Below are 19348 nucleotides of genomic sequence, written 5' to 3' on the forward strand. Positions count from 1 at the left end.
TTCTTAAAACTTTAATTGAATCGTAAACATGTGCCACGAACCTCCATTAAACCAAGCAGAACACATTTAATACCCAAAAACACTTTATGTTGACAAAAAGTTGGTCAATTTGAGCTCTATGAATAAATATCCTAACATATAATTATGATGTTTTATAAATAAAAACTAGACTATTATATTTGACTTCTATGGATAAATACCCTAATATAAAATATCCATGTTTCATAAATAAAAATTAGACTATTGGAAAAAATGGGTCAATTTGACCTCTGGGAGTAAACATCCAAATAATTAAAAAAAAAAAAAATCACAAACAGGAATTTCACTTTAAAAGATGTGCTAACATTTAAAACGGGTAAATCTGACCCGTCGACGGAACAGGACGGTTAAATCAGTTTCGAAACTGTGCAGATTAGTCATAGACATCCTACAATGTTTATAATCTGGCACAGAAAAATCCAGGAATGGTCACTCACTTTTTTGCCCGCAATATAGCCTCCAGCAGCACCAAAGCTCTTGGTGAAGGTGCCCATCATCACATCCACATCTGCTGGGTTCACTCCAAACAGCTCTGTCACACCCCTGCCTCGTGACCCAACTGCCCCGATGCTGTGGGCCTCATCCAGGTACAGATAAGCCTTGTATTTCTTCTTCAAAGCGATCAGTTCAGGGAGTCGTACCACTGAGCCCTCCATGCTAACGACAAAGGATGGGATTAATGAAAAATATTTTAGTAATGACATGACACACTTTTATAAGGAAAGTAACATACAATGTGGTCTCAAAATGGTGACCGGTCATGAGAATTACAGCAATAGTATATTTGAAGTCCAGAGTTGAAAATCTTAAGGAAATAGGAGCTATAAATCAAAGGACCTCCGAGGCCTAATCAGCCTTTGCGGCTCCATTTAGCCTTGATTTGGAACTAATGAGCAGATGGACTCATTGAGACAGACTGTTCTTTTGGACTCTCTTCTAAAATTGACACACAAGTCTGTTATGACCACCTGGAAGCTTTTACTTGGCAAGATATACAAACTGACACCAGATAAATGTGTAAGATGATTTTACAGTGGAAGTGTGATTAAGTCTGAGTGGCAAAATAGCAACTGACCTATAGATGCCTTCCACCATAATCATGATTTTCTTCCAGGGCCTGTGTGTCCGAGGCTGGCCAGAGCAGATTGAGTCTCTTAACTCTTTCTCCAAATGGGCCATGTCTTCCACATGTACAAACACCAACACACAATGGTTACTTATTATGTATTTGAGATTTTATAGTGTTCGGGCCAAAAACATATAAACCCTTTATAAATATGAAGCTGAGTTGACTTTTAATTTATTATTTTTTCGATTTGATGAATGACTGGCATGATATTGGGTTAGCACATTTGCCTCATAGCTTTAAGGTTAGGGTTTAAATCCGGACTTGGCTGTTTGAGTGAAATTTACATGTTTTCTCTGTACTTGCTTACTCTGGCTTCCTCCCACAGTCTGAAAACATTGTTCGCGTAAATGAAGATGCTAAACCACAGGTGTCAACCTCAAGGGGACCAGATCCGGCTCACGACGTCATTTGTGGCCCATGAAAGCTAATCATGTACATGGTATTTTTGCAAAAATACCAACATTGCAGACTGTTGTCACTTAAAAAATATAGTGATATTGCAATTTTGGGGGGTTAGCAATCCTACTGTACATGCAATGATTTGACGTGATTATACATTTTGTGTGTCCACAGTCATGATGGTCTGAAATTATGGCGTGACCTGTGCCAAAAATGAGTTTGACACCCCTACATCTAACCGCTCAATAAATACAGTGGTCCCTCATTTTTCACGGTAAATGGGAACCTCCGCAAATATAAAACCGCTTATTACATTTATTTATTAATTTTTTTTGTGCGTTCAATTTATTTATTCAAATTTGATGAGACATGTTTATAAAACAATTAAAAAAGTACTGCATAATTAAAAAAAACAAACAAAAAACATATGTATAGTATATGTAGGTTTTAATAGATGGGTTTTAAGCACTGCAAATGTCATAACTATAATATAAATGACATACGGTATTGGCCCCAAAAAAAGACGGTGTTTTTTGCATTGAAATAAGACTGAAAAAGTGGGGGTCGTCTTATATTCGCGTTCTAGATGTTATATCCATTCACGACGCTAGATGACGCGATGTTCTGTCATGACAGATCTCAGCTACTAGTTTAACCAGTTTGCAATTTTTTATTGCAATGTTTTTCCTTATTCAGGCTTGTTTCAAGACTACAGTTACAGTTATACTTCACTTTGATGGTTAATGCAGTTATTGCAATTTTGTTGTTTTATCACAATAGATTGGTTTATTTACATTTCGAAAACCAGAAGCCATTCATTTACGAATGTGGTTGCACTTTAGTTTACATATTTAAATGTTCATAAATTAAGATTTGAATGAGGCAAAATAACATGCCTTTCTCTCAAATATATTGTTATAGTCATTTGTTTCGGATGTACTGTAATTATTTTCTGTATAAAAAATAATTTGGTGTTCAAAAAGTCTTTTTTCAAACTTGAGTCTTGAAAAAGAGGGGGTCGTCTTATAATCAGGGCAGTCTTATATTCGGGGCAATACGGTATATATATAACAGAAAGCAATGATTTGTACCTGTTGTACATGCATATATATTAACATTTTTAAATAAAATACTGTATATATTTATTATTTTTTATATTGAAAAAAATCCACAATGGACTGAGGACATGATATACAACATAAGTGGCATGCTACATTGTTGTCTAAATTTAAACATAACAGACAAGCCAAGGGAATAACCATGAATCATAATGTGGAATTATAATCACTCAGTAAATGTAGGTAAAAAGAAAGTAAAATAAGTAGAGCAAAAAAGTAAAAAAACAAAAACAAAAAAAAACAAGCTAATAATAAATTAATAAAAACGATTTAAAAAAGGATAATTTTTAGGTTTTATCAGCAAATTCAAGATCCTCAAAAATCCTACAGTTTCAGCGGATGTAAATTGAGGTATTTTGTCCAACTGATGCTGCCTTCATGTGGTGTAGTAAATATGGTACAGGGATCCCTCGTTTTTCGCAGTTAATGGGGACCGCCACCGCCAGAAAATCCGTGAATTAGAGGCGGCGCTTATTTACTAAAGGTGCGTGAAGTTTCTGATTCTTAGATGATTCGCGATTCGGCCGTGGAACATTTGAGAACGATTCACATACATCCATATTCCGATTATTTAAATATGCCAAGTAAAGCAGAACTAAAACATAGTCAGCGCGGTACACAGCATCCACATCTCATGCCGCTAGATACAAAACATGCATACAAGCATGGCTGATCTAACCAACGAACCTCTCTTTGAGATCAGACCTGCTCCCATCCATTCAAAAGCAGACGTGTGGAATTATTTCGGATTCTACGAGAAAATCATCTGCCCATTTCATAAACGATGACTGGGAGCTGAAAACACACGTGCTTCAAAACAGCGCGATGAACAAGGCTGCTAATATGGTTGAGCTGCTAAGCGGTGCTGTAAATGAATGGAACGTCGCAAAAAAAAATGACGTTTCTGTTGTTACAGACAACGGCGCTATTGTGGTTGCTGCTGTCCAGCTGGGTAACTTTAACCATCTGACATGCTACGCCCACACACTGAACCGTGTTTTTTCATCTGCAGGAGTCACTGCACAGCACACAAGAACATGGAATTTTCTCACTAGCTAAACACACTTGACCTCTCCTGCAAATAGTTGAGGTTCTGATGCAAAAGGACTTGTGGTTTTCTTTTTTTAATTATTGCTGCCTCAGGGAAACCCTTTAATGTTAATATGTTCACGTTTTCAAATTTTCACAGCTTGTGTAGAAATGTTTCAAGTTTTTGTGTGTAATGTTTGGCATTTCTATCTTTTCAGGTTAAGAAATGCCGTTCACTTCAAAAGAAAAGGCATTTTGCGTGTTAGAGTATGCTCGGACTCAGTAACCGAAGACAGTGCAGCGTGCCTTCTTCACAATTTTTGCAAAGAAGACACCAACTACAAAACAAATTAGGACTTGGCACCAAAAATTTCAAGTTTGAGTTTCGAGTTTGGCACGAGCTCGAATACCGACTCGACATGTGAAGAGTCACAGGAGGCGCTCATATTGAACATTTATGAAAATCTGTCAAAGACGCAACAAATATTTGTACTTTTCTTTGTAAATTTAACCAATAAACTTATGACCTTCAACATAAAGTGTATTTAGTTTCATTAAGATCCATCAAGTAGTTTCCGAGATATGGGCATTTAAAATGGGGTCAACCATTTTGGAACACCCTGTATTTCTGCAAAATGCTACGATTTATTCTGTTGAAGACCGAATGCAGTTTAAAGCTGCTGGTACAGAAAGGGGACTTGAATATTTTATTTAGTGTTTTGAACTGTTACCTCGATACTGATATAGTAGTTTATTTAAGCCTGTGAGGATTTTTTTTTTTTTTTAGTAATTTTGTAACTAACGTACGAAAGATTAAAAGCAGCTAATAGCTGGGGAGTGGAGGCATCAATAATCGATTTATAATTAAATCCTAGCCTCTGAATCTTAATTTTAATTGAATGGTGAGGTGTCCCAAGAGTCCCACCACTATTATTTACATTTTTGGGTGTGTTCAATGTATTTATTCAGATTTAACAGCATACGAAAGAGATACATATAAGACATGTTTTCCCTCTTTTTTCCCCACAGTATAATTAAAAACAAACAAAAATCCCTTATATGTAGATGTATACTTTAATAAATGGTTTTAAGCACAGCAAATGTCATAATTATGGGGGGCCATGGCGCAGTTGGTAGCTGGAGTTGTCCTGGGACCGAATGGTCAGTAGTTCGATTCCTGGCTACGACTGCCTGCTGTCAAAGTGCCCTTGGGCAAGGTGCTGAACTCTAATTTGCCCCCACTGGGTTGGCAGCGCCTTGCATGGCAGCAGCACCATTGGTGTGTAAATGTGTGCCAATGTAAAGCGCTTTGGGCATTGTAATAATGTAGATAAATGCGCTATATAAGTACTCTCCATTTACCAGATATACAGCACAAGCCAAGGTTTGGACACACCTCATTCCATGCAACACAAATGAAGGTCCCCACCCCATTGATAAAGCAATAAATCCCACTAATTAACCCTGAAAAGGCATACATATGAAGTCAAAAAGCATTTTAGGTGACTCCAACTTGAAGCTCATCAAACGAATGGAAAGTGTTCAAAAAAAGTAATCAGAATAATGGGTGGCTACTTTGAAGATACCAGAATATTATACATTTTTATTTTTTTTAGCCATTTCACTTTTTTTGCCAAGTACATAATTCCCCACATGTTCATTCATGGTTTAGTACCTTCAGTGAGAATTTACACTGTAAATAGTTATGAAAATAGAGAAAACGCACAAATGAGAAGGTGTGTCCAAACATTTGGCTTGTACTTTATATAAAACAAAACAATGATTTGCACATGTATACATGCATATATCTTAAAATTTTAAATAAAAATACTGTATTTATTTATTAATTTATTTTAGAACTGAAAAAAATCCATGATGGACTGAGGGCGCGAAGTTTGAAGTGACGGATCACTGTACAAAACAGTGCCATTGGCTGGCGAAGAGTCCAGTACTGCGTAATGCTTACCCTATCAAAAGTCAGCATTTTCATTATTTAGCATGAAAATAATTAATATCATTGGGAGCGCTGACTACTTCATACGTTAAAAAACATTCTAAATTAACTCAGGCCAGGATATGTATAATCGTTGGCTTTAATGTGGGAACTGAATGCATATAATAAGTCTAATTAAAAATATTTATTTTAATCAAAACATGCTTAATGTAAAAGTAACAAATTAAAACAAACAACAACGTTACATTTGAAAAAAGACAAGCTATGACTATCTTGATTTCACTTTGGTGACATGCCTCAATCATTCACTTTACCAGCAGATGGCAGTATTGAACAACTGTAGTTTAAAGACCAGAAAGTAGAGCGCTGTCGTCACCTGATCCTGAGACCAGTAACAGCTTTATTGACGAGGAAATAAATGCTTTTCAGATAATTGTGTTACCTGACAGTGCAGACTACTACTATTGATCTTACCAATGTCTTTACTGTAATGACCAGTTAAACTTCAAGTCGTAGGCGTTGTTTTCTGGTACACTATGTCGATTTGTAACAGAAGTAACAGAATTTTGTGTCATAGTGGAAAAGACATGCAATCATAGAGTGATCATATCTTTGTCTAAGCATCAGTGTGCTGATATGCTGCCGAACCTTGGACTGACAATATTAGCATAGCAGCAGTATGGGATGGCACTAGACTATACAGACCAGTTTATCGACTTTTTTTTTTTGTATGGGGACCTTGTGTTTACATCTTGCGGAATACCGTTGTATGTAAATTATTAATCTGGGGTGTGTCACAGTGGACTCGTAGAGCCCTATTTGTAAATATAGGATTTTCTCTAATAAAAGAGTGCACGCGCAGGGACCCCAGGAGATCCAGAGGAAGCGAGAGGTCATTTGTTAAGGTGCCTGAGGGCTCTTTGCCCTGTGAGAGCTACTTGGAAATACCTATAACTGACTTGGCTTGTACCTGTCAGTATGCATTTAGTGCAAGTAGACTGTCTCGTTTGTCCTGTCTACAGAAAAGGGCAGCCAATGTTCTTATCTGAGCCGAGCCAATGATGTATCTTTCATGTTTAATACATCTTTATAGCCTTAATTGAAAAAAATACACATGCTTTTCCAACTCATTAGCAAGGTGAATTGCAACAAGATGACATTTTCATTTAAATACACATTCAGCCTTTCCGCTGATGGATAAACATTGTCGTGACTGTAAAGTGAACCCGTTTCATTAGAGCCTTTACAATTGCTGATCCAAACATAGAATGTTAAGTAGGTCTTTCCTGAGGCAAATCCTATGCTGCGGAAAAAGTAATGTTTTCCTTACAGCGCTAATAGTTTGGAATTAATAGATGTTAATGATGCGAGTAGATACTGTAGGTGTGTGTCTATATACAGTTAAAAATGCACTAACAAAAAAAAAAAAAAAAACTTAAGTGGTCAGATCGATACATTCAACACAGTCCTTAGTCATGGCAAATGATTCACACAGGCATCATCTCAAGTGTTCAAAGCAGTCGTGACTTACCGTTGTGTTTGAACACCTTTATGGTCGCTCTTGATAATCGAGCTCCTAAAATGAGAGAGGTGTGGTTGAGCTCATCACTCAGGATCAAACAGCCCTAAGGAAAAAAAAAAGTTTCAAATTCAATGATTAACAAAAAGTGAATCATTTGCCCACAGATTCTTTACAATTTATAAAATGTCATACCAAAGCAGTGGTTGATGTAGCGTATTTTGAAAAGATTTTAGATGTACTCAGTGATGATCAAATTTTAACACCGGAAATCCCGCTGTTTGCTATAAGAAGGACCAGAAGGGCGTCAGATGACCCCGATAACAAATTGACTACTTGGCTTTGTCAAACAATAGACCACTCAAAAAAAGCAATCAAGCAGACAACCCGCCTACACACTCCTGTGGAGTCGCTGCCTAGGTGTGAAGGGGGGGATTCACTCTGGATATCTGCAATTAGCATCTTGAATATTTGCAAAACCAGGGCTCCCTTGGATTTGTCAAACACGGAGGAACACGGAGATGGCCAGTCGCCGTGTTCAACAATATGATTCACATGGCAGCACAGAATGCATACGTGTTGTATCAGGCATGCACCGGAAGGCAAGACAGAAGGGTGTACTTCTTGGTGGGTCTTGCAAAGGAATTGGCTCACTCTCCTGTGGACGCAATAGGAAAAATTGCTTCGGCAACAACCTCCAACACCTAGCCCCGGGAAAAGGGCGAAGGGTCATATGTCACTACATAAAAAAATGTTTTGGTTTGTTTTTTATTACACCATCCCTTGTATATAATTTCTTTTGTTGTCTTTTTCACAAACATTTATTTATTGAATAAAAAGCTTAATAAAAAGCTTTTTTTGTGCAAAAATATGACCATTGTTGTGCATCATAAGTCATCCATCATCAGAAATATGACAATTATAGCTTCATACATACAAGAAACAGTGCAACTAAATATTCAGAGAGACTGAGACAGCTGTTATTTCTCAATGCTGGAATGTCAGACAGTCCTCTGCAACAAATCTCCAGCAAAAAAATGCTCTAATATCTTCCACGTTTTGTCAAATCGTGCACAATTCGATCCCATTAGACAACCATACTGAGCAATTACCAAACACTAAAACATAACAAAAAGGTTGTCCGCCCGATTGCCTGCCTGAGCGGTCAACTGTCCGACAAAGCCAAGACAGCCCTGCCCTGCAAACACTCACTGCTAATTGGAGCAATCCAACCCTGTGGTTTTGTGAGTGTGAATGGAAATGGAAAAAGTGATTTGTATCAACTGATCCACCCTTGGTAGTTCTAGTGTCACGAGCTTGCGATTTGAGAAGATCAGATTCTCCGTAAAAGGTAACCTACAAGCCTTTGATAAAACTTCAGTTAAAATTAAACTAGACTTCAGTTAAGAAGCTTGAACTCAACATTTTAAGTACCCTGGACATCAATTTATGTAAACACTAGCATATAAATTGCTCTAAACGGATCTAACGTGGGCACCGCAGGAGCAAAGCGGACAGAAAACTGAGCTAAACAACCTACAGTAGCTGGCGACCAATTGCCAATTGCAACTTATCATTTCAAGTTCAGTTTATTCAGAAATTTCAGTAAGGCCCACAAACTTTATCATGCAAGTTACTTGAATCCATTTAATCAGGTTATCAATAGACATGTGCCTATTACCGGTTTCCAGTGAAACTCCTGAACCATTTCTCCCATTGAAGAAAACAAAATCACTGGTATGGGAATACTTTGGCTACAGGAAAGTTACAGAGGGCCACGGCTTAGAGGAGGAGGGCCAACCGACATTTAATACATGTTTGTGGAGGGTGGTAATGATTTTGCATTTATACAAAATTAAAGGTTAGTAAACACTGTCATTAATGTTTCCACCAGGTACGAGAGGTAACGCCAGCGTGTTTAGTGTGGCTAGCTGTGGTAATACGTTTTTTTTTTCTCTCTGGCAACTGTCTGTGTCGAGAAAAAGTGTGTGTATAATGTAAACATGATATAAGTCATACAGACATGCTTGGTATGGAAAATAACTATTTTTGTTCTGATGGTAATAATGTTGAGCTGTGGCTATGAGCTTAGGCTCAAAGGACTGCATTTATTTTAAATTTATTTTGAATATTTCAATTACTTTTTTTATTTTTTTATTTTTTTATATTAATGTTCCAGTTTGCTAATTTATTTAACCTTCATGTCCAAACTGTTGTTTTCTTCACTGACCAATTATAATCAACATTTTGGACTCAAAAAGACAACAAAATCCCCAAATCTTTTGTCAAAATTTGTAATGTTGATGTGTCCCATTGGCAGCCAAACATGCTCGACCAACCCTTTTGATGCTTGATAATATTTATTCAACTTGAGAGGCTAAACATTCAACAGAAATTAATAAGACTGAATAGTTTTATGTTTGACAATTCAACACAAACAGGAGGTATGGTCATAGGCATTTTTGGCATTTGCACATACTATGGTCAAAGCAGGTTATACACAGTGCAAAATAGTGACAATATATAATACATATATACCATCTAACACATGCAATCAAGTTTCTCGAACACACACACATCTAAATACAAATAGAAAAGATTGTGAAGAAAAATAATCAAATTTAACATTGAAAAAAACGTATTTTCAAAAATATTGACAATAAACTAGTTCAGTTATTTTTTTTCCAGGCATGCTACCCAGTTTCTTCTTGAACAGGACAAAGAGCTGCGTCACACACAACGTCACACAGCCCACTCTTCCACCGTTTGCGCACTGCTGTCACTTCTCACTCGCCGAGACACAGACTCATCCGAAGAAAACGATGATTAATCCGGCTCATCCTCTTCCTTGAGTTGATGAAATAATGCATTATCTTCCACTAAATTTAGTTTTCAATTCATTCCGCACGTTTTAAAGTCGCTCGCTCAATCCTACCAGCCGTCGCTCGCTTCTTCACCTCCTTTCCTTCAGATGGTGCCTTGCTTGGCATTATATTAAACGTTTTCGGATGACGTTCTTCCTTTGAGAACTCACAATGGCTCCTGGGATATGTAGTCTTTTGTGGTGCTTTTGGTTTTGAAAAAGGACAAATGATGGAAACATGGACATAAACACATGGTCCATGCAGCATTTTAATGCTTATTTATGAATAAAACTATAAAACTCAAATGACAATATGGACCTCAACTTCCGCACTTTCAAATGAGACCAACCAGGTGACGAAATTACAAAGTGACGAGGCCTTATAGATGATACGCGTAAAAATGTCGCCGCTGACACGTTTGGTGTTAAAGGGTTAACCCAGATATCTCTCTATAACACCTTTTACAGCCATAATTGCAATACCGTGATACTGTGAAACCACGATATTTTGGCTTCAGAATCTCATACCGGCACATGCCTAATTATCCATATTAACTTAAATTCCAGATCTACTTACAAGCTATAATTAGCATGGATAATAGGAAGTTAGAATAATTTTGCGTGTGTATGCATGCAAACTCATTCAACACATTGCAAAGCCATCTCTACTATTTTAGCGTTTATAACATTCCTATTCTAGTGTGCATTTAACAACACACTATATGTTTAAATGAATTCTTATTGGGGATGTGCTGACACTATCTCAGTGACAGATCCTCTCCCTTGGGCCTGCATTTCCACAGAGTTGGTCCATGAACCAAGAGCAGCTGTCACTCTAACGCAAGGCCTGTCTTGGCATTGCATCGTAGGTCAGAGTTGGCAGCGCGGGTTGACCCATCCTGTCCCTGCAGGGTCGCAGCGGGGGCTGCAACCTCTTGAGCTGCATAAATGCTGCCACACTTTCATCAGTTCAACAGTCCCCTTCCTCCTGTCCAGTCCAATCACTGATCCCCATGCTGCGCGTTGCCCCTGGTAACCTGTGACTGTCTGCGTGAGCTTGACTGGTGCGCCGACAGGCAATTGTATGGCTAATAATACCCTTGAGAGGTGCTCTTAACAAAAACGTGCCCCTCCTTGTCAATGTATCTAAAGGCAACTATGTATACCCAGAGTCTCAACCTCCTAGCTACTGTTATGTTTAATTATGATTATTTTAATTAATGGGGTGAGTCGGGATTTGTTCAGAGCCGAGTTGAGTTGACTGTTCTTCATTAATTTAGGGCATATGCAAGAGAGCAGCAAAAGCTTGGCTAATTGCATTATTAACTGCATTATTGCTATATTCACTATCACAATTTCCTTTGTATGATTGTGTGGCATTTATACCTTTCCAACAAGTGCAGGAATGTTCATGGAGTTGGTGGCAAAACCCATTCCAAAAACCATGGAGGATTCCACTCCAAGGAAATCAGCCACTAGATTCTCAAGCTCTACATGAATGTCCAGAGTGCCTAAGTGACAGAAATAATAATTGATTCAAACATGACATCATTTATACGAGGCTTTCATATTGCAATGCAGTCAATCACAGAGCGCCTGTGAACAGCAAATGGGAATTGATCCCACCGGTGCACTGCCAATGGCTTTTTGCAAACATAAAAGTTTGGAAAAAGATTCAAAATAAAGATGGATAAAAGAAATGGCCTAAGGTTGAACTTTCATTGCACTTACTTTACAAGATTTGCAATGACTTTTCTCCAGATAAGTAAAATTACAAAACAGTGCAGCAGCACATTTTGGAAGCAAACATAACACCGAGCTAAAAAAACAACAACATGGCAATGCAGTCATTTTCATTACGTTCAAATACATACAGCACTGTGTGCCAAGTCATATTGATTTATGAGTTTCATCAACTTGGCTGAAATCCCGAATGCGCTGTTTTTCCATCAAACAGCACTAATACTGCTTATTGTGAACACAATCTTGATAAAGAGCGCTGCAAAACGGAGCCTTACTATCTTGGTAAAGGCAAAGAGGCAAAGCCCTTAAATCAGATCTCATTGGATGTGTATGTAGAGCCATTACAATCATTAAATTCAGAGAATAATAAAGTACTGACAGAAAAACACAATATTAGTATTTCTTTCTGTTGGTTGTTTACTATCTTGCAGTGGTAGATGAAGTACTGTATTTTTTGGACTATAAGCCGCTACATTTTTCCTTCATTTTGAATCTTTGGCTTAGAGTCCAGTGAGGCTTATTTGTTGATTTATTTGGGTTAATAGGTAACCCTTTATTTGACAGTGTCGTCATAAGACCGCATAAGGCTGTCATGATTATGAAATGAGACTATTACGGGCATTAATGAATACATATGACGGTTGTCATTCAGTGTCATCCGGCAAATTATGTCACTAACTCCATTTATGTCCATCTTGGATCTTTTACATCCATTCAAAAGTGAGATAATTTGCCCGATGACACAAAATGACATCTGTCGTATGCATTCATTAATGCTAATGCCAGTGTCATGTCAAAGTCATAAACGTCTTATGACAGTCTTATGGCGCCACTGTCATATAAAGTGTTACCAAACACCATAACTAGCAATTAATGAAACAACTAGAACAGTAACTGAAGAAATAACTAGCACAGAACATGAATTTTGATTGTAGATTACATCTGTAGCGATGCAATGCATGCTAGGAGGCATGCTGGACGAAAACAGTGTTGACAGTAGGTGGCAGCAGGGATTGACTGTCCCACTCAAGGAAGAAGTGATGGCCAAATGAAGCTTCTTCAAGCAATGAAGCTTTGCAGCCAATTGGTTCAAAGCTTCATGGGGTTCATTTGGTCATGAAGCTTTGCAGCCAATTGGTTCAAAGCTTCATGGGGTTCATTTGGTCTTATGATGCCGCTGTCAAATACTGTAAAGTGTTACCAATTAATATCTTTGGGTGTAAATATCCCATGATACAGTGAGGACATCTGCGGCTTTTATTCCAGTGCGGCCTATCTATGACCAAATGCAGTTTTCGTGTCAAATTTGGTGGGTCACTTTTTTTTTAACTTAAGTAAAAGTACAGATACAGAGGCAAAAAAAATACTTAGGAAAAAGTACAAGTGTCTAAGAAAAAAATTACTCAAGTACAAAAGTCCTTGGTTTAAAACTTACTTTACAAGTAAAAAGTAAAAGTATTTTCTAATACAATTCATAATTTAAAAATTAAAATGAACAATTAATAAAATTGACTGCACTGTAAACAGAAGCTTAACAAGCTCAAAAACTCCCAAATTGCTGTTAATTGCGGATTGCAAGCAACTATCATGCCACCTACTGTGCAAGAGTGTGCAGCACCATCTGAAGGAACACTGCTCTCTGTTGTTTTTTTTGGACTATATCTTGTTCACCTCCCTAATCTTGCTTGTACTCGTGTTGCTGCCTCTAGTGCTCGATTACGGTACAGTTGTACGGGGCTTATTGATTGCACCAGAGGCATGAAAACAAATCTATTGATTCACAATGAGAGAAAAACAAACAAACAAAAGTAACATGTAACGCAGGCGACAATTGGAATAGTGGAGTAAAAAAAAAAAAAAAGTACAGATAAGTGCTGTAACATTTAGTGAAGTAAAAGTAAAGAGAACCACTTCATATATGTACTCAAGTACGGAATAACAAAAATGTACTTAAGTACAGTAACGATGTACTTTTACGTCATTACATTTCCCCACTGCTGTATTTTCAGGATTTTGCAGCTAAATGACAAAACAGATGTCCCACCTTAAAAGAGTTCATGATCGTCAACCTTTACTCATCCTATGTTATAAAAAAAAATATATATTGTTACACGGTATCTTTAGACATGTTGAAGAAATGTGCTCTGTATCTTTCCTGACAGATTCTTTTGTAGTTAGTCATTCATCTGAATCTGCGTGATACAGTAAGTTCAATCATGTGTTATTCATCAACACATCTCTATAAATGTTCAACATGTGTATTTGTTTTCTTTTCCTTGCTTTATATTTAATTTCCACACATTTTGGGTCATTTAAAAATGGTAAGACGCAACAGCAATCATTTTTAGCAATACCGTGCCGCACTGTGTGACTATCTCACAAGCAAGTTAAGTTATGACAACATCGTCAAGAATGTTGGTTGCATTCTGATGAAAGACATGACATGTCAAGAAAATGATGGTCTACTGAGACATGACAATTTTCAGTCATGGACGCTTTTAAGGTCTCATGGACAAATACTTGTTATTCCTTTCAATCCTAGTGTTGACGAAAGGAAATAATTAAAAAAAAAAAACAAATGAATTCTGGATAAACTATTTGGGGTTGGATGTTAAAGGAAAATGGAAAAATACATTGCATAAATAATAACCACTCTTTATTAAATTTCTCTTTCCTAACATTAGCTGAAAAGCACTTTTCTTCCCCATAAAATATTTTTAAAAACAAGAAGAAAACTTTTTTTCCCCCTGCAAAGACAGTGGTATTTAGCTGATGGTCAAAGTAATTCATGAATGACTTTCACAATTATGCTAAAAAGCCAACATTCTACTATGCATAATGTATGCAGTGATGCCTTCACACCTCTCAGCTCCCCCCACTGGATTGTGATTATTGCACTGCAGTTAACACTGTGTTATGTCATTGTGATATTCATGAATGAATTATTATTGTAGATAGGGGAATATAGGAGAATATATTTTAAATCACTTTTGCACTGTGAATAATAAGGCATCAGTTACTTCGAACGAAAATCCTGTCCCATTTATTATACTGATTCACGCACATCCCAGAGCTGTACCAGGGTCTTCTGATCCAGCCTAAAGTATTAATTTAACATCCTAGTGACCTGAGGGGTTACACATAGTAAACAGCACTAAAGGATATGAGTAAGATTAAATAGTTTTCACAAACTTTACTGAAACGCAACCTGTTTGGTGACTTGCCATGTTTACGTTTGAGCAACGGGTAGGTCAGGCATCAGATTTCGCCCCACTATCACTGTGATAAAAAGCCCAAAAAGCTACTGCCACGCCATCAGAAACTGTTATTCAAAATCAATCTGAGTATGCTTCCCTTTCATCCAAGTCGGGTTAACACTTCTTACATGTGCTCTTTTTGCATCCCACCTCATGTCCGCCGTGTTTCGTAACGTTATAAGATGTAATTTCCCCAATCGCACTGGACCATCTTATAATGATCTCAGCTTGTGCCCTAGCGGTACATAATTTAACAAAGGGTGAATAATTCATACAACATTGCAGCAAGTGAAAGATAATTAAACTTGCAGACAGTATAAATCACCAGAAAGATAATAAATGATGGCATATGTGATGAGGGAAATGGGAGTTTCATTTCTGGTTTGCAACTCGACATATTCGTGGTCTGTCAGTGTTGTAAAGCAGATGCATGCTGATGACTTCTGAGGCAGTATGGGACGCAACCATCTGGATTAATGGCCTTGCTCAAACTAGCTCAAGAGGACAAGAAGTGCGCCAACCCCCCTGTCCCCCCAACACAACACTGGCCAAATGCTTACCTGTTTCCTGCCGTGTGCTACAAACGCCAACACCATACTGCCGCATTTTGTCTGCCACTGTTTCAAGGTGATCGGCATTGTTCTCTGCAAAGCCAAGGTAGTTGTAGGAGCCCATGTTGATGACATTGTGTATTGTCCTGCCAGTTAATCTGCAAGCAATAAAACATTAGGGGATCCATTAGTATTCCATTTCTTTCCTCTACATGTGGAGCCTTTCCATTATACTGTATTAAAAGCAAATAAATGTCCAATTACAATGAAGTTTAACTTATAAACTTATTACTTCAGCGGTGATATATTCATGAAATGCGGAATGATTAATGTTTATTAAAAAAGGAACATTATCTGTTCAGAACATTAATCAAATCATTTTACAACTCAATTTATAATCAAAACTGGAGCTCAAACTTTAACCCTTCACAGGGCAATCGTTTAACTTCTAGGGTGCTATGACGAGAGTGATCACCTCCATTGCCTCCCAGTCTCTTCTTTGTATCACTTCTAATTCGGGCTGAGTATGGACTGCAGTGATCCCTCGCTACTTCAAACTTCACACCCTCAGTCCACCGCTGATTTTTTTTTTTAATTAAAAAAAAAAAAAAATAATAATAATTACATGTGGTATTTTGTAGAGCTGTCCAGATCCGAGCACGTAGTGTCTCCTGCTGCTTTTCTTGGTCAGGCAGTGGACTGGAGTTGCTTATTAAAGTTAACGATGATTGACAGACGTTAAGGTTTGATCTTGCCAGAGACGCTTAGAGGCCGAAACTGTAAAGTGCTGCATGCGTCAATCATCGTTTAACTTCGTTTTAATCTTTAAACAGTTGCTGTGGCAACTCATTGTGTGAAGGGAGCAGCATGAGCGGATTTGAGTGGACTGGCATTTAATAAAGACAAGCATTTTCTACTTTATTCTTATTTAAAAATAATTTGGGACTGTAACATGTTTAAAACTTATCATAATTATTACATTTGAAGTGCTTAAATACCATTTATTAAAATGAATATGGCGGAAAACACAGACAAGACTTAAGGAAGCAGTTTCTGCTCTTGCACTCCTCTTTAAAAGAAACTGCTGTATTTTAAGCCAAAACAACTGTTGTGTTTGATAGAAAAATATGTCTATATGCTGGCATAGCAGATTCATGGCGCATTAAGTCCCCAAACTATTTCTAATTTGCTCGTTTTACCCTGAAATCCCCGTTTACAGACGTTGCGCAGCCGCTTTTGTTTCAACCCAGCCATAAAACGAAGGTAATTAATTTTATTTATTATTCAAAATGTCATTTTTAGCTTAGAATTATCAATTGATGTCTAACATTTCGTTTGAAAAAAAACGACTTTAAAAAAATTATTCACTCGCATATTTTAAATTTTTAAACAAATTACGTCACAATGAAAAAAATTGTGTCTGTAAAAAAGTCACGGATATTTACCTCATAACTATCGCTTAATTGTATTTTTTTTGTTTCTGTCGCATTTTTCCGATATATTAGAGGATAAATATTTGATCCAAACAAAGAAAAATTGGGAAAAAAAACTTTTAAAAAGGTAAATATATGAAAAAGAAAATCTCGACCACTGCTTGATGTCTGCGATTTCTGCATCGCGACCCTTGTTATATTACCAATTTTCACCCATAAAATTCCCAAAAAATCCAGCTGTGGCCATTCACGGCTGTGTCTTGACACTCGGTGATACATGCTCCATGGAGTTTTTGGACCGAAACATGGTAAGTCGCGATAATATCTCGTTAAAGTCGTGGCGTCTGTAATTCTGCTCTCGCGTGCTCTTGCCTCCACATAGTGCTTTGCTGTTTAAAAAAAACTTTTTTTTTCAAAATGCCCTCCTGTTCAAAATTTTTCTTCCCCCAGAAATTGAGATTTTAAGCTTTCCAATGATGTATCACACATGCATATCGGACAATTTTGAAAGTTGGCCAAATTGGGGGTCTCAGAGCGGAACTTCAAGTCCCCTGAGTGTTTTCTGCCATATATATATACACACACACACACACACACACACACGAGTTTTTTAAAAATTATATTTTCGGGAAAAAAAGGGAAAAAACATGTCGCATATGTATCTCTTTCAAATGCTAAATCTGAATAAATACATTGAACACACACGCACACTCCCCCAAAAAATAAAAACTTATTGCGGCGGGTTCTGGTCCCTATCAGTGTTGTTAATAACGGCGTTAGAATATAATGGCGTTAGAATATAACGGCGTTACTAATGGCGTTATTTTTTTTCAGTGGTGAGTAATCGAATGAATTACTTTTCTCATCTTGGCAACGCAGTTACCGTTACTGAGGCGGGAAAGGCGTGTTACAATGCGTTACTATGTTGGTTGAATGACGCGAGAAAAGAGAGATGGACTCACGGAGACGAGAGCAGAGAAGGAGAGGTGAAGAGGCAAAGGAGTTGTGACGCCGTTGCAAACGCGATGCTAGGTGGCTCCAATAATACCTGACTGTAGCCGATAGCATACAAACTACGCCCACATGATGCTACGGTAGATATCATATATATATATATATATATATATATATATATATATATATATATTAGGGCTGTCAAACGATTAAAATTTTTAATCGAGTTAATTACAGCATAAAAATTAATTAATCGTAATTAATCGCAATTCAAACCATCTATAAAATATGCCATATTTTTCTGTAAATTATTGTTGGAATGGAAAGATAAGACAAAATGGATATATACATTCAACATACGGTACATAAGGACTGTATTTGTTTATTATAACAATAAATCAACAAGATGGCATTAACATTATTAACATTCTGTTAAAATGATCCATGGATAGAAAGACTTGTAGTTCTTAAAAGATGAATATTAGTACAAGTTATAGAAATGTTATATTAAAACGCCTCTTAATGTTTTTGTTTTAATAAAATTAGTAAAATTTTCAATCAAAAAATAAACTAGTAGCCCTATTCTGTCCTCAATGTGTGTGAGTACACAAATTGACAGATAGCGAACAAAAGTTCCAAAAAGAAATTAGACGGTGTGGCAAAGTTGCATGGGCTTTACTGAAGTCATATCTTTTTGACAGGAGCACGTTTCTTGTATTTTTGTAAAACTGAAAATAACAAGGCCATGTGTCAATAACTTGCATAAATCACAAAATAACATAAAATGTACACACACGTGTCCATTTGAGCAGTAGCACTAGCCAATTAGCTCACAAGCATCTAACAATGTAACTGCATTTCACCATATATGTGAAAAAATTCAAATACACATCAATAATAACTATCTAATGCTCATGAATATAAACAAAGGAGGAATATAACTCACAAGCGATGCATGTATTAGACACAAACAGTGTGATGGGGCTATGAGAACTGCCACTGAATATTGGATGCGGACGCTAGCTGGTCTGAATAGCACTGTCTATTAGTGTGAGTTCGCGTCGACATATAACCACGTCAGAAAAGCGCGCCGAAACCCGAATAATCAGCTGCACTGAATCGCCAGCAGAGGGCGACATTACGCCACATAACATATGCAAGTCACACCCAAGCGCCAGCAGAGGGCGGAAAAACTCCATAAAACACAATTAACAAGTTGGCCTTTCACTGTACTGACATTTAAATCTGTCTGAGCGGGCCTAGTGCGTTAATTGCGTCAAATATTTTAACGTGATTAATTAAAAAAATTAATTAACGCCCGTTAACGCGATAATTTTGACAGCCCTAATATATATATATA

The 19348-nt window shown here is 37.2% G+C and overlaps 1 protein-coding gene across 4 annotated transcripts in view; it reads right to left on the bottom strand.

Moving 5' to 3' along the window:
* The window catches only part of sptlc3 (serine palmitoyltransferase, long chain base subunit 3), a 43562-nt gene that overhangs the window by 18335 nt on the left and 5879 nt on the right, over nucleotides 1–19348 (bottom strand). For all 4 annotated transcript variants that reach the window (XR_009064563.1, XM_057847642.1, XM_057847643.1 and 1 more), the window contains 5 exons: nucleotides 15611–15759; nucleotides 11437–11561; nucleotides 7200–7293; nucleotides 1115–1220; nucleotides 477–696 (listed from right to left, as the gene is read on the bottom strand). Coding sequence is in view for 3 of the 4 variants with exons in the window: in XM_057847642.1 (XP_057703625.1) it covers nucleotides 477–696; nucleotides 1115–1220; nucleotides 7200–7293; nucleotides 11437–11561; nucleotides 15611–15759 (694 nt within the window). In the remaining variant the exon portion in view is untranslated. The remainder of the gene's footprint in view (nucleotides 1–476; nucleotides 697–1114; nucleotides 1221–7199; nucleotides 7294–11436; nucleotides 11562–15610; nucleotides 15760–19348) is intronic.

This window comes from Corythoichthys intestinalis, chromosome 10, assembly GCF_030265065.1.
Source record: "Corythoichthys intestinalis isolate RoL2023-P3 chromosome 10, ASM3026506v1, whole genome shotgun sequence".
In the NCBI taxonomy this organism is placed as follows: Eukaryota; Metazoa; Chordata; class Actinopteri; order Syngnathiformes; family Syngnathidae; genus Corythoichthys; species Corythoichthys intestinalis.